Source organism: Salminus brasiliensis, chromosome 23, assembly GCF_030463535.1.
Source record: "Salminus brasiliensis chromosome 23, fSalBra1.hap2, whole genome shotgun sequence".
Taxonomy (NCBI): Eukaryota; Metazoa; Chordata; class Actinopteri; order Characiformes; family Bryconidae; genus Salminus; species Salminus brasiliensis.
The window spans coordinates 30,522,623-30,549,884 of NC_132900.1; the positions used below are offsets into that span (position 1 = coordinate 30,522,623).

A 27,262-nucleotide genomic window follows, 5' to 3' on the forward strand; every position below is an offset into this window, starting at 1 on the left:
GCAAAGCTTTCATTCATCCTTTGAAAAGTATCTGCTGTTACACAAGCAAGGTACACTATATGGCCAAATGTTTGTGGACACCCCTTCTAATGATAAATGCATTAATAATGCTGCTTTAAGTTGCACCCGTTGCTGATGGACACAAACACACACAGCTTGCCTAGTCACTGTAGAGAAGATATACTGCCAATAGAATAGGACTCTCTACAGCTCCCTCCCTCTCTTCCTCTCTCTTCCTCTCCCTTTTTTCCTCTCTCTCTCTCTCTCTCTGTTTCTCTCTCTCTCTCTCTATATATATATATATATATATATATATATATGCTTCCTCTCTCTCTCTCTCTCTCTCTCTCTCTCTCTCTTTCTCTCTATATGCTTCCTCTCTCTCTCCTTCTGTCTCTTTCTCTCTCTCTCTCTCTCTCTCTCTCTCTCTTTTTCTATATATGCTTCCTCTCTCTCTCCTTCTGTCTCTCTCTCTCTCTCTCTCTCTCTCTCTCTCTCTCTCTCTCTGTCTCTCTATCTCTCTCTCTCTCTCCCTCTCCTTCTCTCTCTCTCTCTCTCTCTCTCTCTCTCTCTCTCTCTCTCCCTCTCTCTCTCTCTCTCTCTCTCTCTCTCTCTCTCTCTCTCTCCTAGCTACATGCCTCTGCACCTCATGCCCACCACACGCAGTCAATGCTGAAGCGGAGAGAGAGCAAGAAGGGAAACGTTAAATTAGCTTAAATTAATACATTAATATAATCGTTATTCTGCGCTATTAGATTCCCATGCTCATTACCAGCCAGATCCAAACTGCAAATGCCTAGTGTGACTGCGGCTTTATTAACTTCCCCATCTGTGCGGCTGTGTGGAGCGTAGTGTGTGTGTCTGTGTGTGTCTGTGTGTGTGTGTGTGTGTGTGTGTGCCGCTGAATCACCTCGCCCTCATTCACTGCCCTTACAGAGCAGCGGCGCTTTTCTCTGTCTGAGTGGCTCTTTTCCATTATCCTCCTCTCTGTAGTCTGTTGCGGCGGACGGGAAACAGAAAGCCGTGACCTACTATCAGCGAAGCCTCCAGTTATTGGGAATACAGTATGAGTCACTGAGGCAATTCAGGTATTATTCAGTCACAATGAAGCCTTCAGACCTGGGCAGCCAGCAGCGCTCCCTCACCACCACAAATTCCTTTCCATAGCTTTCAGATGAGAAGCACGTCCTGCTGTTTGCTGACCGAAGCCGCCATTCGAAGAGAGGCCTAAATAAGGGGTGGTCTCTGATAGGGAGATGATGGTAAGAGTAGTGCCATTATCAGAGTCAGTCGTCCTTCCTTTGAGGTCACCTCCAAAAAAGTGGTGGGCCAACTTTATGGTCTCTAAAAAACACATTTTGATGGGTTCTTCTGCTGGGTTTGACCAACCCTGCAGCTGTGATTGAGCTTTTCATTGGTTCGTCCACTGGGTTTGACCACCTCCTCATGCTGAATTTCAGATTTTGATGGATTGTTCCACTGAGTTTGACTGTCCACAAATTCAAAAAGGAGATTTACAATGATTCTGCTTCATGGGTTCTTCCGGAGCTGTATTTGAGATTTTGGTTACTGGGGTTGACCATCTGCCAAGCTAAAATGAAGATTTTGGTTGGTTCTGCTGTTGAGTTTGACCGTCCACAAGCTAAAACAGAGATTTTAATAAGTTCTTCTTCTGGGTTTGACCAACCCTGCAGCTGGGTTTGAGCACCTCAAGCTCACCTTAATCACCTCATGGGTTCTTCTGAATTTGAGATTTTGGTTGGTTCTTCCACTGGGGTTGACCGTCCACAAGCTAAAACAGAGATGTTTATGGGTTCTACCAAAGGATTTGATCACTCCAAGCTCAAATTGAGATTTTGATGTGTTCTTCTGCTGGGGTTGACCATCCCTCATCTCCGTCACCATGAAGGTTTGGATTGGTTCAGCCACTGGATTTGATCACCCCAAGCTCAAATCCTGACCACCCCACCCCCCATCTGAAATGGAGTTTTCAATCATTCTCCTGGGAACTTCAAGGTTTACAGCAGATGACTGTAAAGGAAATTAAGGGTGCAGATATGCCATTTATGCCAGGAGGGCTGGAAAACTTCAGGCTGCACCGATCCGATTTTAGGATCGGATATTGGTCCTGATATTAACAAAATTAACTGGATTGTGTATCAGATAATTAGGCCGATCCATGGAACCAATCCTCCGATATCAGACTGGTATCAGGTATCGACCGATATGCAAAGTTTATGTATCGTATCAGTATCAGAACTAAAAAAGCCGGATCGGTGCATCCCTAGTCCAGGTACCAAAAATCTCTTTCATCATCATTGAAAGGGCACATTTTTTAGTCTGCCTGGTGACAGCATCGAGACGATTAGGCCGCTAAACATTGGGAGAGGAGGTGCATTGCGTGCTTGAGTGGCTTTCCCGAAAGCCGATAGAGACTGCATTAAAAGTTTGAGTGTGGATTAACTGACATCATCCAATCTCTTATTAAATCAGGGCCTTAAGGAGCCACTGGAGTGATAAGAGGATCGATGAGCTGGGGAGCATGGCCTGCTGACTGGCGTGTGTGTGTGTGTGTGTGTGTGTGTGTGTGTGGTTTAGCTGAGTGGGGCCTCCATTCCCTGAGCTGCAGCTGAAATGAATGAAATACTGTGTAAGATGTTTAGTCTGTGGCTCCGCCCCCTCAACCTGTTTACTGTTTATTCCCATCTGCATTAGTGCAAGGAGAAGCCAATGAAGTGTAGTTAGTGAGAAATGCAAACCTTGCATATTTAATAGTTATATGGTATTGTATGTCATTTTTATATATTCAAATTTCATAAAAATTCATTAAATATAAACGTAAAGATTAAAAAATCACATTTTTGAGATGGGAGGAATCAGTGTTAGCATTTACTTGCTTTCTCCAAATCCAAATTTATGGAATGGCCAAATTTGACCAATTTTAATTACAAATGCTGTATTTTAGTGATGCTGTATTATTATTATTATTACAATGAATCTGTAATTTAGCTCAATAAACCGTAATTAGATACTTTTTAATTATTGATTCTGATCCCTGTCTCTTTCCTGCGCAACAGTGATTTGTTTATGACATTGGAATCTATAAATACCTAATATACACCTGTATTAAATATGCAAGCTTATGTGTACCTGCCTAGCACTAAAACGTTGATATCTCACAAACTCATTTACTTAATGACCCGTAAAACACATCTGGGAAGGCATTCTGGGAAGGGAGGAAGCAGCCTCAACCTCAACCTGCTATCTGATAGAGTTACAGAGCTCCCGGTGGAAACAGGCCAATTATGAGTGTATTAAAAATGCAGATGCAGTAGGCAGGCTATTAAGGAGATAATGAGCGATTTTAGATCCGGAGGGGACGGACGAGGGACGGGAAAGGTGGGGTGGAGGGGGGCGGGGGTAATGTGTGTTGTGGATTTGATAGGTTTTAAGCTAAACTGAAGAAAGTATAAGTATAAGCAGGGTAAGAAACTCAGTATAAAATATTTAAAGGACTTTGGAAGGACTGCATTAATGTTTGTACTAAGGTTTTTTCGCGATTTTTTGGGATTTGTTGTAGCTGGTTCATGATTGGTCTATGGTCCTACACATGGTTTTTCCTTCACCATTTCAATGTTCAGCACAGAACGTGACACAACAGTCAGCTTTAACCTAAATCCGTATGCAGTTTAGTCTTCCCACAACACATAGTGCATCCTTAAAATGCTGCTAAAACACGGTAACAGCTGTAATCTCTGCAAATTAACACAAGTTAGCATCTCATGCAAGCAAACTATGTCTATCTTGCTAATTTATGCCCTGTATGTTTTAAGGAACTGCACTTAAAATATAGTCCTATGACTATATGTCTTATTTATCATCGATACTTTCTCAGAAAGTTACCAGTTACTTCTGGAATTCTCCACTCCCCCTTAAACGGTGCAGAACTTCTAGAACTTTTATTACAACAAATAAAAAGACGCCATGATAGCTTGTTGCCTTCCACACCGCCATAGTGGTAGCGCTCTGGGATGAGTTGGAGTGCCATTTTTCACCAACAACTAATCATCCATTATTAGGACCTGACCTAACTAATGGCTGAATGCCATCAAACCCAAACAGCAATGTTTCAAAACCTAGTGTAAGGCCTTTGCAGATGAGTGGAGGCTGTTACTGCAGCAAAGGCAAAACAATGAAAAGACTCTCTATTATTACCCTTGATTTCAGAAGCAACTCTGGAGGAGCAGGTGTCTACAAACTTTTGGCAAGTGGTCAGTCGTGCACAGCGCAACTTGATTTAAGGTGTAACGGTGTGTCTTTGCCATGGTAATGACGAGAAAAGTTCAAAGGCATTTAGTAAGTCTCTTAATTATTCATGGGTGTGATTTTGGGCATGCAGTTAACCAATCAATGTGTCGCTTGCCTTTCCCTTTAAGAGCCAGGTGTGGTCTGTCTGACTTTAGTGTAAGATAGGGCCTATAGTGTATTGTGAGAGCAACAGAAGCTTATAGGAAGGTTGTTAGTTGTCATGCCAACCGTGACCATGTTAGGTAGGTTATCAGTATTAGCTCAGTGCTAAAAAACACCTGAATTATTGATTTTGAAAAATATTTTATTGATCGTTTTTGTAGATTTGTAGCGTTTAGTGCCAGGAGTCAAGGATACGCCTCATGCTCATGAACCTGGTGCCGCTCATTCCCATCATCTCCCTGAAGTTCCTGTACTCTCCAGGCCTGAAGTACCACATCCTGCCTCTGTAGTGGGGCTGCTCGTACATCAGCCAGTGGCCGTCCATCACGTGGCAGGAGTGGCAGCCGCTGGACCAGTGGTAGCGCTCCATGATAGAATCACAGTCATCGGTCACCTCCATCATCTGGCCCGTGAAGTTCTCCCTCTCGTAGATCCTCATTCTGTAGGCTCCCCTGTACTGTTTTGGGAAAGGAAACAAGCAGGTCGCATTTGAGGTGTGTGCAATAAACTTACGTTAACGGGACAAAAGTATTGGGACGCCTGCTCGTTCGTTTGTTCTTAGGAAATTAAAAAGAGTCTTTTGATGGAGTAACTATCTCTACTGTCCAGAAGAAGACGTTCTGCTAGATTTTGGAAGAGCATTGCTGTGAGGATTTGATTGCATTCAGCGTCAAGATCTAGAGTTAGTAAGGTGAGGATGTTGGAGGATAATCACCACCCCACCTCATCATCCCCAACTCCCCAGCTCATTCCAAAAGTATTGGATGGAGCACCATCCATCATTCCAGACCCTAGAGGCCTTTACACCCCTCTAGCTCACAGCTAATGTTTTCTACTCCGGAGATTTATGGAATTATGGAAAATACGACCTGAAATCGGATCATATAGCATAAAAAATCTTACCATGGGGATCATGCGGCAAGACCTGATCCAGTCGCTCATGCCCCACATGCGCATGTAGTCGTTGTACTCGCCCCTCCTGATGAAGTACTGGTTGCCCATGTAATTGGGACGGTCGTAGACCATCCAGCAGCCGCTCTCCACCCTGCAGGAGTGGCAGCGGCTCATGTAGGAGGAGATGTCGGAACAGTCACTGCTGCACTCATAAGAGCGCCCCATGAAGTTCCTGTCCTCGTAGAAGATGATCTGTTTGGGCAGAGCGGATGCATTTGGTAGTAAGCAGTAGCCATAGAGTCCAATACAAGACCGCACAGCTGGACTGGATCCGGCTAAACCATCTGAACCCATTTATTTCTGACATACGGTGCACTTACCCTGCTCATGGTGGAGTCCGTCCGTCCGTCCGTCCGTCAAAAGCAGACGCTTTGTTGGTTGGAGCGATTTCCAGCTGGTGAACTGACCCTCTGCCCGGTTTAACCCTTGCATTTATACCTAACCGATACCAAAGAATATGAGCCTCCCATTGTGAAAAGCCCTGACCAAGCAGCATACAGCACAGAGGCCCATGGACAGCTGAAGGGCTTTCGCTACATTTCCATGTGACTCAGTCTCCAGAAGACTTTACAATGGGCCCCATGGGCAAGACAATACAGCTTAACTGTACTCTTTATATCCCATAAGCAGACCATACACTGGGTCTATTAGCTTCTTTTGTTGCTGCGGCTATATGTAAATCGCTTTTGGGAGTTGCCCAACGCCGATTTCCCTCCTTTTTCTGGCAGCATGTGAAATAGATAGTCATGAAGGGCTTCGGTGCTTTTGCTGTAGAAACCTTCAAGAAGCTGACTACCACAGTAATGTGCACCCAAGACTGTGTGTCCTGTTATGAAGAGCCTTGCAGGCAATGCTTTAGAGGGAGTGCACACTTATGAGCAAACGGGAAAATTATGTTTTTGTTTTGCAATTTGCAATTTGTCATAAAAAGTCAATTTTATGCATTTTTCACATTTATATTATATAAATGTCAAATATTTGTATTTTAAATGTATATAATTTTTTATATAAATGCTGATATTTAGCTGATGCTCGTATCCAAGGTTACTTGTATTACAGAGGTGGACCACTGTAGTGTTAGGAGTCTTGCCCAAGGACTCTTATTGGTGTAGCGCAGCACAGTCACCCAGACCAGGAATCGAACCCCAGTCTCCCACATGGTGTGGGACCACCAGTTTACAAGCACATAACTATTTATAAAATGTACTGTTTACAAATGTAACTTAAAACATTTGAAAACAAATTTCTATTTACTTTGAATTTCTATTTAAGAAGCATTTATGATTGATATTGCTATATTTACTTATTGTATTCATATTTATATTCATGTTTTTGTATTATCATGGTGCATTTCTAAATACACACTCATGCATTTTATAACACAGTGCAAAAATGGTGTAATTAGGGGGTATAAAGCCCCCCAGCATTGAGCTGTGGAGCAGTAGAAGAACTGTGTTCTCTGGAATGATGGTGGTGGAGCTTTAGGATGAGTTGGGGATGATGAGGTGGGGTGATGATGATAATGCAACATCCTGACCTCACTAACGCTCTTGTTGCTGAATGCAATCAGATCCTCACTGCAATGCTTCTGCTCCAAAATCTACTCTCAACAAAAGCAGGATAAGCTCTTTTTTGTTGTTGTTGTCATTTTTTCTCTTTTCTTCCTAGTGTGAGACTGCCAATTTGATTTGCGAAGAAACGGTGCATGAGCAGGTGTCCAAATACTTTTACATTTGTATTTCTCGTAGGTTCTACTGAATTGAAAATGGCTTTGTTGTCTTTGTTCCTGCAGTTTTCCCTGCTATTACAATTCTGTGCTTTTCTTTAGCATTGCTTTGCTCCAAACATTTGAAATGCACACACACACACACACACACACACACACACACACACACACTTTCAGCCTTCAGAAAAGCACACACTCACAGTCAGTGTTCTCGCTTCAAAGTGCATTGATATGAGCAGAATACTCGTCTGTTTAATCTTCAGTTTTAAAGCTCCACTGAGCTGCAGGTTCACCGCACGCTTTCAGATACTGGCCCCTGGAGACCAGGCGGATGGTCAAGATTGACAGGAAGAGATAAGAAGAATCAACAGGGTTAGGGTGGGTTAGATATTAGCTTTTATTGGATTCCAGTGGAAAGAGACCTCTCGTTTAACCTTGCAGAGAACGCTATTTCAAAATTGCGACGCATCTGATGTGTTTATATCTAGTACACGGTCAAATAATCTCACTTAATAGAGCCAGGGCCGACCCAAGCCTTTGTGGGGCCCTAAGCAGATTTCTTTTTATTTGGGCACCCCCCTAAGCACCACCTTGGCATATCTGCATTTGCCCTACAGCAGGAATTGATTAACCGGGTATGAAAATAAATTAATATTTAAAAATCTGTGCTTTACCTGTGTATTCATTGTTATTTTTAAAATATGTATTTTTTATTATGATATATGGGTGGTCTTGGGGGTCCCCTGGTGTCGCTGGGGCCCTAAGCGGTCACGTAATTCCAGTGTGCCTTGGGCCGGCTCTGGAAAGAGCCACAGGGTGGGGATGCAATGGGTGCTCACTGACTAGTGGTGTCACACCCTGAAAACAGGTGCGGTTTTGCAAGTTCATGCTGAGTTTGACTGAAAAGCAGAGCAAGCAAACCTGGATGAGCCAATCAACTTAATGAGCCTGCAAACAGTGGAAACACTCCTTAGGCCATTCCCTCGACTCTCAGATACGAGGCTTTATCCTCTAAACAGGTGGATTTGAGCCTCAGTTATCTGGAACACGGCCTGTGCTGTGGTGTTTAGCCTGCTAGCTAACTTATTTAAGCCTAGATAGCCGGGTACGAGTCCAAACCCAGCAGAACCGGCCTCTCCTTTCTCCATTCTGTTCCTCCCAACACCAGTCGCTCCACTTCGCTCTCTCAGACCGGAGATTTTATGGTCAGCACTTGTGTCGGGGTCAGCAGTTAGTCAGCAGCAGTTACTCGATCATTAGACACCAGACGCTCGAGTCGGCCTCGTCTAGACGTTCATAAGTGAGGTTTCAGTCAGACAGACTGAGCAGACTGTTATCCCGCTAGCTAAGCCAACGCTAACCAGCTATTCAAAGATATTCAAATAGCTAAAATGGTCCAATAGGCATCCCTAATTTCTTTGTCTCTCTCTCTCAGGTGGAGGAGATACGTGGCTTCATCGACTCTCTGGCTGAGAAGGTAGAGGAGGTCAAGAGGAAACACAGTGCCATTCTCGCCGCCCCGAACCCGGACGAAAGTAAGACCCTACGCCTACTTGTGACTTCAGTCTGTCTGGTGGTCCTACACAGACAGGGCCTTTTTACCATTAAAATGTATGAAAGCAAACACACACACACACACACGCAAACACAAACACACACAATGCCCGTCTTGCTTTGTTGCCATCTACCACCGACCCGCGTCTCGGCCCGAGGCTCCCGTGTGAATCACAAGTGAGTAAAAGTTCCAGCCAAACTCGGCGTCTCCCTCCGCTCCCTCTCCTCTCAGACGCCGGGATCAATCAGACCGGGATCGCCCACGCAGGCATTGCCAAACCCGCCCAGCTGCTGCCCACCTGCCTGGTCCGGACCGGCCCGTATCGATCTGCTCTTTCATTCTCCCTCGCTCTCACTTTACACTCTCGGCTGTGTGCTCTTTGGATTGGAGTGGAGGTGTGTGCCTAGTCTGCTGAGAGTGTCTCAGCGAGGAGTCTGTCTGTCTGTCTCTCTCGCGCTCTCTCTCTCGCGCTCTCTCTCTCGCGCTCTCTCTCTCGCTCTCTCTCTCGTTCTGTCTCTCCGCTGCTCGCCTGTAAAATGTCAATGTAATTAATTATGCGCAGATGGGATTCGTTACAGGCCGATGTCCTGCCGCGTGCCGTGGCATTGAGGAATGTGTCATCTGCTCCAGAGCGTGCGAGTGTGTGTGTGTGTGTGGTATTAGAAATGTGTGTGTGTGTGTGTGTGTGTGTATGTGTGTGTGTGTGGTATTAGAAATGTGTGTGTGTGTGCGTGTGTGTGTATGTGTGTGTGTGTGTGGTATTAGAAATCTGTGTGTATGTGTGTAAGTGAGAAGCAGGGAGGGATGTCTAAATGTTACAGACCCTCACCTCATTGTCTCCACTCATTTATCATCCATTCATCCATCGGTGTATCCATCCATTTCTCCATCCTTCTATTAGTATACCCATCCATCCGCCCAGCCATCAATGTATCCATCCATTTCTCCATCCATCAGTATACTCATTCATCCATCCATCCATCCATTAATGTATCCATCCATTTCTCCATCCTTCTATCAGTATACCCATCCATCCATCCATGCATCCATCCATCCATTTCTCCATCCATCCATCAGTATACTCATTCATCCATTCATCCATCCATCAATTTATCCGTCGATTTCTCCGTCCTTCTATCAGTATACCCATCCAACCATCCATCCATCCATCCATCAATTTATCCATCGATTTCTCCATCCTTCTATCAGTATACCCATCCATTATATCCATCCACCCACACACCCACCCATTTTTAAAGCCACATACTTCTTGTAGTTTCTTGGTTATATTTTCTTTGACTTCAGAACGTTTCCGGACTTTAATCATAAATTCTTTGTGATCTGAGGCTCTGCTGTAAACACAGAGACTTACAATCAAAAACCAACAACAATTTTACATGTGTACAGAAGTCTTATTTGGTGCTTCAGTGGCTGCAGAGGAGGTCACTGCATTAAGGGTTAACCATGAAAGCTATCATTAGTTAAGCTGTTTCCATACCATACAGTTACCCCATTGACTCCATTGTTCTTTGTTCTTGCTTCCATGGAGACAAGGCAAGGCCATAGCTGCACCACAGCTCTTCTCTCTCATCTGATGTTGAGCATGCGTACCGTTAGACCCTGCTCGTGTCGCCCCTCACTTCGTCTCTTCATCAGCATGTTTGAGAACAGTCTTGGGATCATTCTTTTATCAGTCTATCCCTCTATTGTCCATCAGTTTCATCCATCCATCCATCCATCCCTCCATCCACACATCCATTCATCAATCAGCATCGATCCCTCCATTCATCCAGCCATCCATATATCCATTTATCCATATCTCTCTCCATCCATACCCATGCCCTGTACTGCACTATACTGTCTATACCCATTATACACCAGTGTACAGTTATGTCTGGATGGTGTTTACAGTATACAGATGGATGAATAGTTAAATGGAACAACAGACAGACAGATAGATAGACTCACAGATAGACACACAGATAGGCAGACAAGTAGACCTAAAGATAGACAGATAGATAGACAGATGGACAGACAGACAGACAGACAGACAGATAGATAGATAGATAGATAGATAGATAGATAGATAGACAGATGAACAGACAGATTGATAGATAGACAGACAGATGAACAGACAGATTGATAGATAGACAGACAGATAGATAGACAGATTGATAGATAGACAGACAGATAGACAGACATAAAGATAGATAAATTAAAAGACAGATGGAGAAATAGACAGATAGATAGCGAGACAGACAGACAGACAGATAGATAGATAGACAGACAGAGAAACAGACATAATGATAGACAGGTAGATAGATAGGTAGATACATAGATAGATGGACAGATAGATTGATAGATAGACAGACAGATAGACAGAAATAAAGATAGATGGGTAGATAGACGGATACATTAAAAGACAGACAGATGGAGAAACAGACAGATAGATAGATAGCGAGACAGACAGCAACAGACATAATGAGAGACAGGTAGATAAATACATAGATAGACAAATGAACAGATAGATTGACAGACAGACAGACAGACAGACAGATAGACAGATAGATAGATAGATAAAGTAAAAGACAGACAGATGGAGAAACAGACGGCTAGATAGACAGACAGACATAAAAAGCAAGACAGACAGAGAGACAGACGTAAAGATAGACAGGTAGATACACAGATAGATAGACAGACGGACAGATGAAGGGATTAATAGATTCATGGATGACCGTATAGACGAATGGACGGACAGACATTAGATATTTAGTTGCCCTGAAGTTGGAATCTGGAGAGAGTTCCTTGTTTCACACCTGCTGCCACTGCAGCTGTGTAAGCCTGAAAGGTGTGGACAGGCTACATTTAATTAACTAACACACACACACACACACACACACACACATATTAAACACCTCCTCTTCCTTCTTGTGCAAACATACAGATCTGTTCCTACCTGTTTGCTCCTACACACATTTCTCATGACTACCCATCCTGTCTAGTCCCTGTAGAGAAGTACTGCCAATAGAATAGGACTCTCTGGAGCAGATCAACATCATGAACATATTGCCACCATGCTGCCTAATGCCAGGCGTGGGCTAGTAGAGGGGGTATAAAGCCCCCCAGCATTGAGAAGCTGTGGAGCAGTGGAGGAGCTGTGTTCTCTGGAATGATGGACGGATGTTTTTTTTCCCCTCACTTTTAGTGATGTTTACATCAGTGTGGTGCAACAAGAGGCATTGTGTGGCGTCAGCGGACAAAAAGGGAATGTAATAATAGAGCTCTTAAATACATGAGCTCCATTTTCTTGCACCGTGCTTTTCCCTACCTGGTGCTTATCAGGAAATTGCACCTCCATCACAGCTCATAGCTCCCTCTCAACCGCTTAGCTGGTCATTACAGCTTTCCTGCTGCATTCCACATTCTTCTCACTTAGAGCTACATTTTGTCAACAGCCTGCCCGCTCAGCCTGCCCGCTCAGCCTGCCCGTTCAGGACTTGATTGCGTCTTGTTTTATTCTTTTTGAAACACTTAAATGCACATTAGTCATGAGAAACACATTTCACAGGAATCTCAATGAGTTGGCATTCACTTCTCCTGTGCAGCACGGCAAAGGCCGGTCTGCTGAGAGGGAACATGGGCTGTGGGCTCTCTGCATTTGGTCTGTATATGCTCAGGCCTGGTCTAGGCAAAAGAGAATTGAACGCTAAAAGCCGTTGTCTAATGCCAGGTGTGGGCTAGCAGAGGGGGATAAAGCCCCCCTGCACTGAGCACTGTGGAATGATGGTGGTGGAGCTCCATCCTGTACTAATGAGGTGGGGTGGTGATTATCCAACATCCGACCTAACTCTTCTTGCTGAATGCAATCCAATTCTCACAGCAATGCTCCAGCTCCAAAATCTAGTAGAAAGTCTTCTTCCCTGGACAGTAGAGACAGTTACTCCAACAAAAGCAGGATCAGCTCTTTTTAATACCTTTTTAGAAACCGCGAATGAGCGGGTGTCCCAATACTTTTGTCCATGCAGTATATAACCTTAGCTAGTTTGAATGCACTAAAAACTCTACTAAACACAAGTCAATATGGAGACCATAATACTCTTCTCTCCACCTGAGTACTCTCGGAAGAGGAGGGTCTTCAGTCTGGGTTTGAGGACAGTGAGTGTTGGACTCTGCTGTTCGGACACCCAGGGGAAGCTCGTTCCACCACTTCAGTGCAGGACAGAAAAAAGTCTGGACGCTCGTCTTCCGTGGATCTTAAAGGATGGCGGGTCGTGCCGAGCCAGACTTGAAGCAGAAAGGGCTCTTGGTGCAGATCTGCTTTTGACCATCGGCATTAAGTACGGAGGGGCTGGTCCAGGCTTGGCTTTGTAGGCCAGTGTCAGGGTTCTGAATCTGATGACCTGGGCAGCAGCTACAGGAAGCTACAGTAAAGAGAGAACCCAGCAGCAGAGGACATGGCTAGACTTAGAAACGTTAAAGATGACCCAACCCATGCCGCTGCCTGGGTCTGAAGGTGCGCAAAGGGAGACCAGCCAGAAGAGAGCTGCAGTGGTCAAGTCTTGAAGTGACGAAAGACTGAACAAGCACCTGGGTCAAAGAAGGGTCAAATTTTCCAGTTGTTGTCCAGAAGAAATCTTCAGGACCGAATCAGAACTGCAGCATGACCTGAGAACGATAACTGATCATCAGTGACTACACCAAGGCTCCAAGCTTCTGTAGATGGAGTGACCAGTGAGTTCTCAAAGGAGATGGCAAGATCGTTGTGAAGTCCAGCAGTTCCCGGGATGTACAGCAGCTCTGTCTTGCTGGGGTTGAGTTTGAGGTGGTGAGCCAAGATGAAAATCACCTTGTCTCCTCGCTTGGTGCCCAATCCGCTGTACGTGCCTGGAAAACAGAACTGCGCTCATGGCCAAATGTCTACAGACACGTTGAGAAGATCTTGAAAGCCAATATCTTCATTAAGAGCGTGCGGGATGCGGCTTTCGCCAATATCGGGTCAGTCGCTTGAGGAGATGGGAGCGTGGTGTGAAGGGGAAAGCGAGGAGGAGGGAAGAGGCCAAGGTTGAGGATGACAAGGGTAGGGAGGGACTGATGTAGTGAGATATAGAGGGAGGGGGCTGATGATCCATATTCATAGACTCAGCATCTGAACAAGGTGACATGTTCTGCAACGCTAACCCGCACCCTCAGAAATCCTCTGGTGGCAACTTCCACTGTGTTTGATGTTTTTCTCTCTTAGCCAGGCAGATGATGCAACACTGCATCAAGAAGGGAAGCTTCGCTCTTATTAAATTAATAATAAATAATAAATAAAGATGATTCAAATGGTTCTTTGAGCGATTCCATAGAAGAACCACTTTTCTTACTTAAGAACTTTCTGAAAATGACAAGCCTTTCCGTGAAACCCTTCGTAGCCACTTCGTTGATTAAGAGGATTCGGACCCAGTCATAAGTCACTAAGGCTGCGCCCTATTCACTATATAGTGCACTACTTTGGGCCTGTTTCACCTTTTAGATCAGAGTTTCTCCCATTTTCCTCATTTCAGAGACGTCAGGCTGAGGAGAACCGAGCTTCAGTCCCCATAAGGGGGCTCAAGGCCTCATTTGTGAGATCCAATTTGTCAGTCATTGCAAGACCTTCTCTCAGAATGATCCATCGATCCATTGATGGCTGACCCCTGGATTAGCTTTAATTGGCATTAAGTGCCCATAAATCCTTGCTACCATTGTGGGGAGAATTGATACCGAGAGATTTATAGAGCAGGGCCCAGGAAAGACCTCGGCCTACCTCCTGCCTATTACAGCAGGCATGTGTTGGAGGGTGGTGGGATCAATGACAGTCAGTGTTTAGGGGGGAGGGCTTCAAGTTTTATGGATGCGATGAGCAAACACTATAAGGATTGGTTCCTCCAGGGCTTTATCCAAAGAACCCTTTATAGCACCCTTATTTTTAAGGGTATAGGAGAGGGCTGGATATGTCCAAATAAGTTTAAATAGGAGTACATATATATAGTATACACTATATCTTATGAAGGCATTCAGTGAATGTAAGTTCCATCCATTGCTGACACAGATGTCCAATCCCTGTAGAGAAGTACTCCCAATTGAATAGGACTTAATGCCAGGCCCTCCACCGTTGAGCTGTGGTGATGCTCCATCCGATACTTTTTGGGACGGTTTGGGGAGTTGGAGATGATGAGGTATGGTGGTGATCATCCAACACCTTCAAAGGTGCACTAAGGGAATTAAGGGAATTGTATTAAGGGAAAGGTGCACGTATTTGTCAAAGGCTTTTTCGCTGGACAGTAGAGACAGTTACGCCAACAAAAGCAGGATCGACTCACTATGACTGAGCAGGCGTCCCATTACTTTTGTCTAAATAGTGTAATTCAAGTCAATGGTGTTACATAAGTCAGCTGTAGGTTTCTAATATGAGAGCTAGGCAGGTACAGAGCTGCTGATCTTGGTCTTGGTCTAATAAACCATAAAGTCCCAGTCCTACACACACTTCCAGACTTACATCCCAATAACTTCACTCTTAAGGGAAGCAACAACAGTTTCTTCAGCTTCTGGAGCTTCTCCTGAGTGAAAGCCTCGGAATAACGCTGCAGCCAAGTAGTGTCTGCTCGTTTGATATAAAAGCCGAAGGTTTCAGCCCGTAACCCCTCAGCGCTTTCACTCCACGTACAGATACCTCGTAATGTGTTACATAACAGACTGAAGTAAAGACAGTGCGGCCGCTTTATTGGCCTTGTGCCAAGGCGTCTGTGTTTAATGATGCTATCTATAGCACCCACTGCTTTTCGCCGTCTGCTCCTCTCCACACAGAGGGGGAGAGTCAAGACAAGTGGCCCACAGATTTATTAAAAAGGCTTTGGTAGAGATTCACAACACGTGGAATTCTGCTGAGACGCCAGAAAAGACCTAAAGTCATAAGTCGTGAAGTTATTTGGCGGCCTGTGGTATTTATTACATCTGTTATTAATAGAATATAAGAGAGAGAACTTGGTCTCTCTCTTGGTCCCTCATTAGCTCTTGATTCTGCCTCACTTGGTCTCACTCTCATTTGGACTCGGCCTTGACTTTGTCTCTCTCTGATGTGGACTTGGTCTTGACTTGGTCTGTCTGGATTCTGACTTGACTTGGTGTCTCTACCATTTGGACTCGGTCCTAACTTGGTCTCTCTCTCATTTGGATTCTGTCTTGTCTTGGTGTCTCTTATTTGGACTAGGTCTTGACTTGGTCTCTCTCTCTCATGGAATTGGTCTTGACTAGGTCTCTCTCTCTCATTTGGACTCTGTCTTGACTTGGTCTCTCTCTTATTTGGACTCGGTCTTGACTTGGTCTCTCTCTCATGTGGACTTGGTCTCTCTCTCATTTGGACTCGGTCTTGACTTGGTCTCTCTCTCATGTGGACTTGGTCTCTCTCTCATTTGGACTCGGTCTTGACTTGGTCTCTCTCTCATGTGGACTTGGTCTCTCTCTCATTTGGATTCTGTCTTGTCTTGGTGTCTCTTATTTGGACTAGGTCTTGACTTGGTCTCTCTCTCATGTGGACTAGGTTCTTGACTTGGTCTCTCTCTCATGTGGACTTGGTCTCTCTCTCATTTGGATTCTGTCTTGTCTTGGTGTCTCTTATTTGGACTAGGTCTTGACTTGGTCTCTCTCTCATGTGGACTAGGTTCTTGACTTGGTCTCTCTCTCATGTGGACTAGGTCTTGATATAGTCTCTCTCACTCTCATTTGGACTCTGTCTAGACCTAGTCTCTCTCTCGTATGGAATTGGTCTTGTCTTGGTCTCTCTCTCTCAATTGGACTCGTATTTGGAATCAGATGGAATCAGACTTCATGTAAGCTTTGTTCTTGGTATTAGTCTCGGTCTGGACTTCATCCTGATTAGTTATGTATGTGACTGTAAATGTTCCTCGCAGGGTAAATAAATGGTCATGGTGGGATCAGTGGTGGAGAGTGACGGGACGTGGTGTTCTGCTGTTCTATCCATTCATTTATGTGATCTTTATCCTACTGAACCGAGGCTCTCTACTCATGATCCCACACTGAGATCTAGTTCTTGGAATTGATGGCTTTAGCAGTGGGTTAAATGGTTGCTCTTTAGAAGTAACCCCTTTCTTATTAGCCATCTTTAAATTCCACAAGAAGGGAAAACTGAGTATCTTGTGTTTATTGAGGTCAAAAGCGAATGTGAGTCTCTCTCTCTCTCTCTCGCGCTCTCTCTCTCTCTCTCTCTCTCTCTTTCGCTCTCGCGGTCTCCCTCGTGCTGACGGCTGAAGTCAAATGCCAGCCTCACCACGGAACTAATATCTTTATCTCTGGAATATTCCGTTAAGTGATGAATCAATCAAAGTCCAAGCCCCAGTGCACCCAGGGCTAATGCAGGCTGATCTCATAGCGTCTTCCTCTGTGAGAGGGAGGAGAAGAGGCAGAGCGCAATACAAAACAGGGCCATTTCGAATCAAATGGGAAATGATTGCATAAAAACAAAGCCTCTGAAAAATGAATCCATTTAAAATTTCCTGTCAGATATGAAGTGGAGTTCATGAGCACTTTGATTAAACTGTCAGAGCGCAAAAGCCTGTGAAGTTCCTTTAGCTTCTCAGAGGCTTTTTAGGCACCATTTGCTTTGTCTTTGAATTCTTGCCATTACAGTTATTCCCTTCTATTTTGGGCTGGTAATATTTGTATAGTTATCCTCACATAAAAAGTCCCTCTGTACTCGTCTGTAGCCCGGCAGACCTGACTGTAGCTCGATAACAAAATCTGTCAGAATTCCATCCCTAATCGACTGCAATGCGACTGTCCGTATCCAACTGTAGCTGTGTCCTAACAAACACTAGCCCGACAAAATCCTGCCCTTCCCTGACTGCAGCCAAGTTGTGTGCATGTCCAACTACTGTTGTGTTCGTCTGTACCCGACTGTAAACCAGACAGATTTCTGTCCACACCCATCTGCGGCCCAACAAAATTCTGTCCGTATTCAGCGGCAGACAGACAAAATGTATGTCCAACCGCTGTTGTGTTCGTATCCAACTGCAACCCGATAGAATTGTTTCCTAAGAAACAGCTTGATGAAATTATGTCCGTCAATGACTGTAGCCCGGAAGAACTGTTGTGTCCGCACCTGACTGTAGGCTGACGGAATCGTGTCCATATCTGACTGTAGCCTCCCAAAATGTTGTCCCTATCTGACTATAGTCTTCCAAAGGTTTGTCTCTATCTGACTGTAGCCTCCCCAAATGTTGTCCCTATCTGACTGTAGCCTCCCCAAATTCTGTCCCTGTCTGACTATAGACTCCCCAAATTCTGTCCCTGTCTGACTATAGTCTTCCAAAGGTTTGTCTCTATCTGACTGTAGCCTCCCCAAATGTTGTCCCTATCTGACTGTAGCCTCCCCAAATTCTGTCCCTGTCTGACTGTTGACTTGTCTTTATGTAACTGTAGCCTCCCCAAATTGTGTCCCTCTCTGACTGTAGCCTCCCAAACGTTTGTCTTTATCTAACTGTAGCCTCCCCAAAATGTGTACCTATCTGACTATAGCCTTCCAAATTGTTGTCCCTCTCTGACTATAGACGTCCAAAATTTTGTCCCTATCTGACTGTAGCCTTCCAAATAGTTGTCCCTCTCTGACTATAGACGTCCAAAATTTTGTCCCTATCTGACTGTAGCCTTCCAAATTGTTGTCCCTCTCTGACTATAGACGTCCAAAATTTTGTCCCTATCTGACTGTAGCCTCCCCAAATTCTGTCCCTGTCTGACTGTTGACTTCCAAAATTGTATCCGTATCTGACTGTAGCCTCCCCAAATTTTGTCCCTCTCTGACTGTAGCCTCCCCAAATTTTGTCCCTATCTGACTGTAGCCTCCCCAAATTTTGTCCCTATCTGACTGTAGCCTCCCCAAATTTTGTCCCTCTCTGACTGTAGCCTTCCAAAATGTGTCCCTATCTGACTGTAGCCTTCCAAAATGTGTCCCTATCTGACTGTAGCCTTCCAAAATTGGATCCGTATCTGACTGTAGCCTTCCAAAATTTTGTCCCTCTCTGACTGTAACCTCCCCAAAATATGTCCCTATCTGACTAGCCTCCCCAAATTTTGTCCATATCAAATTTCTGTATGAAGCCGTGCAATCTATAAAATCTCATCAATAAATGAATCCAATTAAAAGCAAACCTGAACCTGAGCGCTTGAGAAATGATGTCCGAACCCCGACGTGAACAGAGAGGTCTTGTTGGGTTTGGACAGATATTTCAAGTTCTGCCGCGGGTTTGTGTGAGACTCCTGCAGCATGTGGTTTGTTTGCTCTTTATGCCACCAGCTCTACTAGCCTCTACCCACGTCCATCCTGAACAGCAGGCACCTGGACTTCAGCAGATCAATACGGCAAGCTACGGGTCAGGACAATCAATACCTTTACACTACGGGCCTAGCCAGGGGGGCAGAGAGAGAGAGGGAGCGCAGGGAGAGCGAGAGGGAGGTCTATTTTTGGCATCAGGGTGGCAGAGATCCTCTCCTGACATATCCTCTGTGTTTAAGAGCAGCAGAGAGGAAAGTGGCATGTGAGAGCATCTAAATGCGAAACTGTCTTCAGTGAACCATTAGCTTGTGACAAACCTAGCAGCAATCTGGGTGTTAGCATGTCTGTTAAACTGTGTTTCATCACACACAGGAACAGGGAAGTGATAGGGCTGCCAAAATGCCAAGGCCAGTGTGGCTAAGCCTTGAGGGTACTGCCTAGCAGGAAATCAACAGCGTTCAATTAACTACAGAGTCAATTATTATTCCCTCCAGAGGAATCCGATTTCACTCAGTCAGATCAGATCCTAACGAGATAAAGGAAAGCTTCTGTCAAATGCTAATGCTAATCCTGCTACTAATGAATGAAAGGAAGTAGAAACCGTTAGCGTTATCCACTTTTACTAATGATAACTGCTGCCTTTCATTCCCTGCTAGCCACGTTAGCTTATTTTGCTAATCAAAACTACCATCACCAAACGTCTGGTCGCAGCTTTTCGTCCGTGTTTAGGTAAGTCCTGTTAAAAAATGAGTGGAAACACACCTCATTTCGGTATTTCGGTTGATAACTGGAATGCTAATGAAAGCTAATTAGCCAGATTTAGCATGCAATAGTACGTTAGCATTAAGCTAGCCATCTGAAACCTTGTTTTACAGGCAGACTGAATGAAGTAGCTAGCTAAGCAAAGTTCCCACCGACCCCTTGGCCACCTCTTGAGGGCCAGTCCATCTCTTTGCCAGTTCCCTTTGCCAGATTAGGTGACATCACAAGCATATACACGATCTGTCCAAATGTTTGTGGACACCCCTTCTACTGACACAGATGTGCAAATGCTCTCTCCGGAGCAGATCAACATTAACCTATTATAGGCCCTGGTGGGTAATGGTCATCCAACATTCTGACTTGCAATCAAACCCTCACAGCAATGTTCCTCCAAAATCTAGTAGAAAGCCTTCTTCCCAGGACAGTAGAGACAGATACTCCAACAAAAGCAGGATGATCAGCTCTCTTCAGTTTCAGAAGAAACCGTGAATGAGCAGGCGTCCCAATACTTTTGTCCAAATAGTGTATAGTGATTCCTAGTCTCTCCCCACCTCCGAATCCTGACATTACAGCTGTCTTTCACCACGCTCGTCCTCAGATAATCTATCAGCTCGCGCCTGCCAGCTTGGGGAGAGGGAGTGTTGTCTCGGAGAGCAAAGCTGATGAAGACGGATGGCTCCTGAGTAGGCGCAGACGTGGTTGTTTTGATAGCTCTCAGATCGCATCTGTCCGCCGGCTCCTGGATCTGTGGCATGGCTTCAGGCTAGGTTTCACTAGCCTACACACAGACAGGTTGAAATAACGGCCCTGAGGGAGGGGTTGGAATGGAACTGCTGTAGTGGCGCTGGCGACTGTCGTCTCAGCTCAGCTCGGCTCGGCTCGGCTTCATTTGATATATTTGAGGTATTTTTTGAAGATAGGAGGCAGGTATCATGGCCTGCCCTGGAGGGACAGTTTTGTGTTAGCCTTGCATCAGAGCCTTGTTGATTGATGTGGCGTGCTCCTCCCACATATGCGCTCTTTGGTAGCGGCTGTGGTTTGAACTGAGGGTGGACAAGAGTAATAAAAACGGGCTACTGAGAGTCACTGACCACTAGGGATAGCCTTAAGCTAGCCACCTGAAACCTTGTTTTACTAGACAAGCTGTCTGTGTGCACTTGCACATCTATGCCAGCAATGGGTGGTCTGATCCACTGTGATCAGAGGGTCGCTGGGTCGTATCACGATCACGCTGCACGTTGCAATTGCCCTTCTCTCTCTCAGGTGGGTAGATGGCGCTATCCCCCTTCATCACTCTAGGGCGACGCTGGCCGTTACTGGCGTCTGCTAGCCGGTGCGTATACGGCGCTTCCCTCCAGGCGCGTCGGTTGGTTGCCATGTGACTTCGCATCGGCAGCAGTTCGAAAAAGAGGCGTGGCCAGGTCACTAGTGTCGGGGGTGTTGCATGTGATGGGGGGGATACATACAGGTTGGGTAATTGGCGATCTAAATTGGGGAGAGAACGAGTAAACATCTGAAATAAATAAATAAATAAAGCAGCTGAATGTATTCATTATTAAAAGGGGTGTCTACAAACTTTTGGACGCGCAGGGTGCGCATGGGGGGTGGTCGTACGTACGTTGGGCTGCACACGCCCGTGTTGACAATTCACTGCCAAGATAGCAACGAGCGTCTGACTGTGGGCGTCTCCACAGCTCAGTGAGTCTTAAGAAATATCTGCTGTGAAATTTTGATCAGATGAGTTGCTATGGAAATATGAAAATATGGAAATATGAAATAACATACTTGTGCGCCTCCCAAACCCCCAAGCTAACACTGGCGTGCTATTTCCACCTGGTTTCAGTCGATCTCGTTAGCGTAGCCGTCCAAACTGAAGACTTGTGTTATTAACGTTACATAGCAAGACCTCCGCCGTGTCTTGTCATATTGACGTCATGGTAATTTTGCCCATGTTCAGTGAAGCAAGCCTGCAACAGTTGCTACGTAACAAGGCATTTATGGACCCAGCATGGATAGGTCAGTTAGCAGCAGTTACAGTTATAGAAACAGGGCTGTACGAGCAAGAGGAGCATTACGCTGTTGGTCTGTAGGCCTCTATGGCTTCTATGCCTGGAGGAACATGGCGGTTGGTTGGTGTAGTTGAAGCCCATGCTTCCCCACAGTCCAACCTGATGCAGTTCCGCAGTAAATTGCTTCTCAGTGTCGTTCAGGTTTAGTGGCGTGAGGCACTATGAAGTGCCTCACAGCGCTGGTCTCACCGTGGCCGAGACCCTTCTGAGAACGGACAGTGGCGTAAAACTGAGAAATGAAAGGATGAGCAGAACGGAAAAGGCAAAGCTTTCACGCTCGTCTCGAAGAGGCAGTTAAACACGGCTGCTCGCTTCAACACGTCCTGGCGATAAACTGGAGCCAAACAAAGTAGCGTAGGCATGGCAACACAATCTTAATGAGGATAATGAGCAGGACCCGGGGCTTACTGTGGGAACAAGGGGAATAGCATTGTGGATGTGGAATTCCTTTAGCAGGCTCATACTGATGCAGGTTCAGAGCCTGCTGCTGTGGCTCTGATTAGGTCAAGTTATCTCACCTGAAATTGCTTCTCATGTGTGGTGTTTGCGCAGAGTCGTTGATGCCACTCGGAGGTTTCTGAGGTCCCATATTCGAGCACACCTGCCTTGTAAACCTCTCTGATAGCCTCAGTTCCGTACAGCGCGACTTCCTCAAGCCTTCCAGCCTCCACATTTATTAAAAAGGTCATAAGCCAACATCCTGGTATGTACTTCCCTAAGGAGACAAGGGCCCAGTTGTGATGACTAGACCGTCAGAACGTCGTGTTGGGTGTTCCTGGTATGCAGAAGGTCAGTACCTACCAAAAGTGTTCCAAGGAAGGACAACCGGTGAATCAGGGACAGGGGACATCATGGGCACCTAAGGCTCGGTGATGCTCATGGAGGCCCCACCTCACGACTTATAGGACTTCTTAAAGGATCTATTGCTAACGTCTTGGTGCCGGTGTCGTGACCCATCCTATCCCCCCTGAACGCATCCTATCCCCCTGACTGTTCCATTGTCATACTTATATGCCAGATTAAAATGTGACATGTCCGGGGGGACAGGATGTGTCACAACACCGGATACCGCAGGACGCCTTTAGAGGTCTTGTGGAGTCCATTCCAGGTAGGGAATGGGATGTTTTGGCCTCCCACCAGTTTAACCCACAGCATCTGAAACAACCCTTTGAACCTTCCCTTTTAAGAACCTTCCTTTAATGAACTAAAACGGAAAGTAACTCCAAGGTTGCCATAGTTACAGCAGTTCATGCACTCATCATAGGAGTCTTTTTCCGCTTATAGGTCCCTCCCGAGACATCAGAGAACCTCAGACGGTTCTGGGTGCACAGATCAAAGCTCGCTTCTGTTTGATAGCGGCTTGGCTGCTTTCATGTCTGGGCAGTGTGTGTATTTTAGGTGCTGTGTCATGATATCGGGCCCAGTTCTAGAGAAGTGTGCACATACATGCTGATTTGTACCCTGCGATGGACCGGTGCCCTGTCCAGCGATTCCAGGTAGGCACCAGACCCACCTTGATCCTGACTGGGAAGCGGATAGAGGATAAGAAGGTGGATGCATGCTGTCCAAATTGGCTTAAGTAGTGAAATCGCACAATAGTCCTAATCACACCCCTCGTTCCTAGAAATCATTCGGCCCAGTACTGGTTGTTGCGGAGATCTCAAACAAGAGCCCCATCTTAGCAGCCACAGTGTTACAGTCTGGGGTTGGAGCTTGTGATGCCAGGATGCCAGGATGGTGCACTTCAATGCCGCTGTTATTCTCCACGCACTAACGGGAATGAGAACACCATAGCCGAAGACGAGGGCCACTGCCTTACACACACATTCACACACTCCCCTGTGCAGCTGCGTCGTTGGTAAGCCGGTCACATCTCATCTCCACTGATGTGTGGCCCGATAAACCCACTTGAGCCTCCTCTGTGACGTCTTTATCTAGAACAACCCAGTGTTATCTGACTCACGCAGATTCTTGACCAAAACAGTATCTAACGTGAGATGCTAATATTCCCTCATTCATTAAATCATCCACTGAATCAGCTGCTGTTGATTTTTATTATTATTATTTATTTTTATTATTTTTTGAGGCCTGATGGAAAATACTATGTTTTTTTTCTCCTCACGATTATACCAAAGCTACCCGTAATCAAACTGAGGTCTTGATATTGTATGTGAAAGGGTTAAACGTTTAGATTATGTGCAATTGACCTACACGATACGGACAAAAGTATTGGGACACTTAATCACTGAATTCTAGCCATGCGGTCTGCCTTTCCTGAACTCCAGCAAGGTTCTCTATGTAATAGGAGACACCGCTGCAACAACAACAAGCTGGTGAAATTTCCTCCCTCCAAGAGAGGGATATAAAGCCCCCCACCCCCCCAGCATTGAGCTGTTGAGCAGTAGAACTGAATGCAATCAGATTCTCACAGCAAAGCCTTCTTCCCTGGCCCAGTAGAGACAGTTATTCCAGCAAAGGCAGGAGAAACTGTTTATATAAACAGGCGTCCCAATACTTTTGTCCATGTAGTGTACCTCATATGTAATTACATTTTTTCATACAAGCTTCCATCAGCTGGTCCCATTCGTTATGCAAATGTGCCCCCTCAATGCAAATGACCCCCCCCCCCCCCAAAAAAAAAAAACTGTGTTGACGGATTGTTAAATGGGTCCAGCTACTTTGGGATTAGACGTCATGTCTTTTGCGGGAGCTTGTTAACATATGCAAATGTGATCTTGGTGTGATATTTAGATGACAAATTGCTACTTCGCTTTTGTCTGGAGATGCCAAAAGGGCAGGCCAAGGCCTAGGAGGGAGCTGGGGGGCACAGCCAAGGGGGATTTTTCTGGGACGCTTTTGTGTCCACTTTGATGGTACTCTGGAGGACAAAAAGCCAGACAAGTAAAGGGCAGGCTGTACACGCTGCGCACTGTACACACTCATATTTAACCCCTGTGGCCCACCAGCGGCCCAAGAAACCGCCGGGTGTGTAGATGGCGCTATCTCCTCACCACTCATAAAGCGATGGTGGCTTAGTGATGCCACATCTGCAGTAGTTGGGAAAAAGGAAGCGGTGGCTGCCCTCCTAGAGTGGTATGGTGGTATATGACTGAACTATGACTGTACTAGTGCCGACTCTGCAGCACTGTTGACTCAGGTGGATCGATGGTGTACAAATAATGAGCAGAGCTTGAAAGCCCAGACAGCCCTGCTGTACCGAGAGGTCGGTGTTAACGCTGTGAATTTCAGTTCCAGCCCCCTTTACTGTACGGAGCACCGGAGGTTAGCGAAGGGAACGCAGCGTCTCCAGAGCGAAGGAGGTGAATACTGTCTGAAGGCCTGCAGGGGGAGCGTGCACTCGGAGCTAGCCTCAGGCTGTCCTGCTGAGGACTGGAGCGCTGCATGTCAGATCCATATAGAGGAGCTGCCATCGGCGTCTTCATTAGCATGTTTTGGCTCAAACCCACTGAGACAAGGCCGTTCACCTCGCAGCTTCCCCTCACACTCTCTCTCTCTCTCTTGAATGACAGTATGGAAATCATAGACTTTGTTTGTTTATTTATTTTACATCAGCAAATGTAAATGAATATACCCTTAATTAGCACTGCATGCCTAATAATGCCTCGGCCAGTCACAGTGTCCAGCTAAATCAGCAGCCCGTGATAAATCTACACAACAGGCCTAAAATAGATAACCGCAAGCTCTCCAGTGCGGACCCGTACATACCGCACAACCACAGATCGAGCATTCCCAAACTCACTAAACGGTGGAGCTCTTTCCTGTAGAGAAATTCCAGACCATCAGAAGACTCTGGAGGAAGCTGGAGGAAACTGAAGAGGTCTGGTCCAGGAAGAGGTCTAACTCGGTCAAATCCACGACAGCATCAGAGGATCAGTTTCTGAGAGTCAACAGCTGCTTGTGTGATAAGGGGCATGTGCTAGTTCGCCCCTTACTGGTATCTGGGGGCATTGCGTGCAATGGTGGTGTGGGGGGGGGGTTACATACAGGATGGGTAATTGGCGGTCCAAATTGGGGAGAAAGTTTTTTTGGCATGTTATCTTTTTGATAGATAATCGCAACCAGAAAAAAACATAATGTCATGCATGAACAAGTCAAAAAAAGTTTAAGACATTACATTTATGCATATTTATGCCATTCAGGATGTAGAGTGGAAGTTCACTCGCAGCAAAACTCTCTTTCTCGCTCAGACAGTTGTCTTCCAGGCCCTGGGGCAGTTCAGTGGACGGTCAGCGTAATAGGCAGCAAAATGACCAAGTCTCTCACTCATTCGTGACTTCGACGTGTCCCTCAGCCCCTCTGGTTTTTCCCTCTGGTTGCATGAGTGGAGAAGGGGAAGAGGAGGGGGGAGCTGGAGCGGCGCTGTGAGAGAGCTTGGAGTGTTTGCTGTTCCTATGAGTCCTGAGGGGAGGCCCATTAGCATAGAAAACGGCACGCAGCCGTGAGCTCATTGGCCGCCGACAGTTTCTGCGGGTGTTCGCCGTTCGCTGCCGGTTGTGGACACGGATCATGGCGCTGTCGTTGCATTATGAGAAAGATGCACACACACACACAACCTTATTCCTTGCGCACACCTGTGGCCTGATTCCTCATACAAGACACACACACACACACACACCTGTGGCCTCTATCCTTGGCCTCATAGGTCTTGTCGAGGCTAGAGGAAAATTAATCGACAGTAGGAGGTCTGGGTCAGCCGAGCGGGCCAAATCAAGTGTTTACAGGGTTGGATGTGCTGTCTGTCCCTTTTCCTGCACAGTGCTTCTTTCACTCAACTATAAATCAATAAATGAGGGTACCACTTCAGAAACCACTTTCCACAGATGTATTTCTATATAATGTAAATGTAAATAATGTGTGTATGCATATATATTTGTATATATATAGTATAGTGTATATATGTATATATGTATATATGTATGTATGTATATACATATTCACACATTATACGGACATATTTTATATAAATATATATATATATATATATGTACACACACAAATATATATACATATATTTATATGTATATATATACATACATACACACATAAATATAAAAAATATTTAAATATATTTCTATATATATATATATATAAATATTTATATGTGTATGTATGTATATATATATATATATATATATATATATATATATAAAATATGTCAGAATAATGTGTGAATATATATATATATACACAAACACTTATATATGTATGTACATATATACATGTATGTGTGTGTGACTATATATATACACACAAATGTATTTATATATATATATGTCTGGATAATGTGTGAATATATATATATATACACACACACACACATATATAGAAGTAAGTGGTTTCTGAAGTGGTACCCTCATTAAGCCCCTCATATCACATGCTTTCGGTTCTCCAATTAA

The 27,262-nt window shown here is 45.3% G+C and overlaps 2 protein-coding genes across 4 annotated transcripts in view; one reads left to right on the top strand and one right to left on the bottom strand.

Annotated features, from left to right (window-relative positions):
- The window catches only part of stx1a (syntaxin 1A (brain)), an 80,351-nt gene that overhangs the window by 18,185 nt on the left and 34,904 nt on the right, over positions 1-27,262 (top strand). For all 3 annotated transcript variants that reach the window (XM_072669327.1, XM_072669326.1, XM_072669328.1), the window contains exon 3: positions 8,586-8,685. In XM_072669327.1, the coding sequence (XP_072525428.1) occupies positions 8,586-8,685 (100 nt within the window). The remainder of the gene's footprint in view (positions 1-8,585; positions 8,686-27,262) is intronic.
- On the bottom strand, positions 4,643-5,718 carry LOC140546195 (gamma-crystallin M2-like). The gene is made up of 2 exons (XM_072669411.1): positions 5,374-5,718; positions 4,643-4,927 (listed from the first exon to the last, which is right to left on the bottom strand). Exons 1-2 carry the CDS (start codon positions 5,716-5,718, stop codon positions 4,643-4,645), a joined length of 630 nt encoding a protein of 209 aa, XP_072525512.1.

What these genes read in the sequence shown, in the direction of transcription:
- LOC140546195 (XM_072669411.1), bottom strand. Translation starts at nt 5,718, where the DNA reads ATGGGTTCAGATGGTTTAGCCGGATCCAGTCCAGCTGTGCGGTCTTGT. An exon ending in CTTGCCGCATGATCCCCATG is followed by an intron (nt 4,928 to 5,373) that starts GTAAGATTTTTT and finishes TTCCCAAAACAG; the next exon opens with TACAGGGGAGCCTACAGAAT.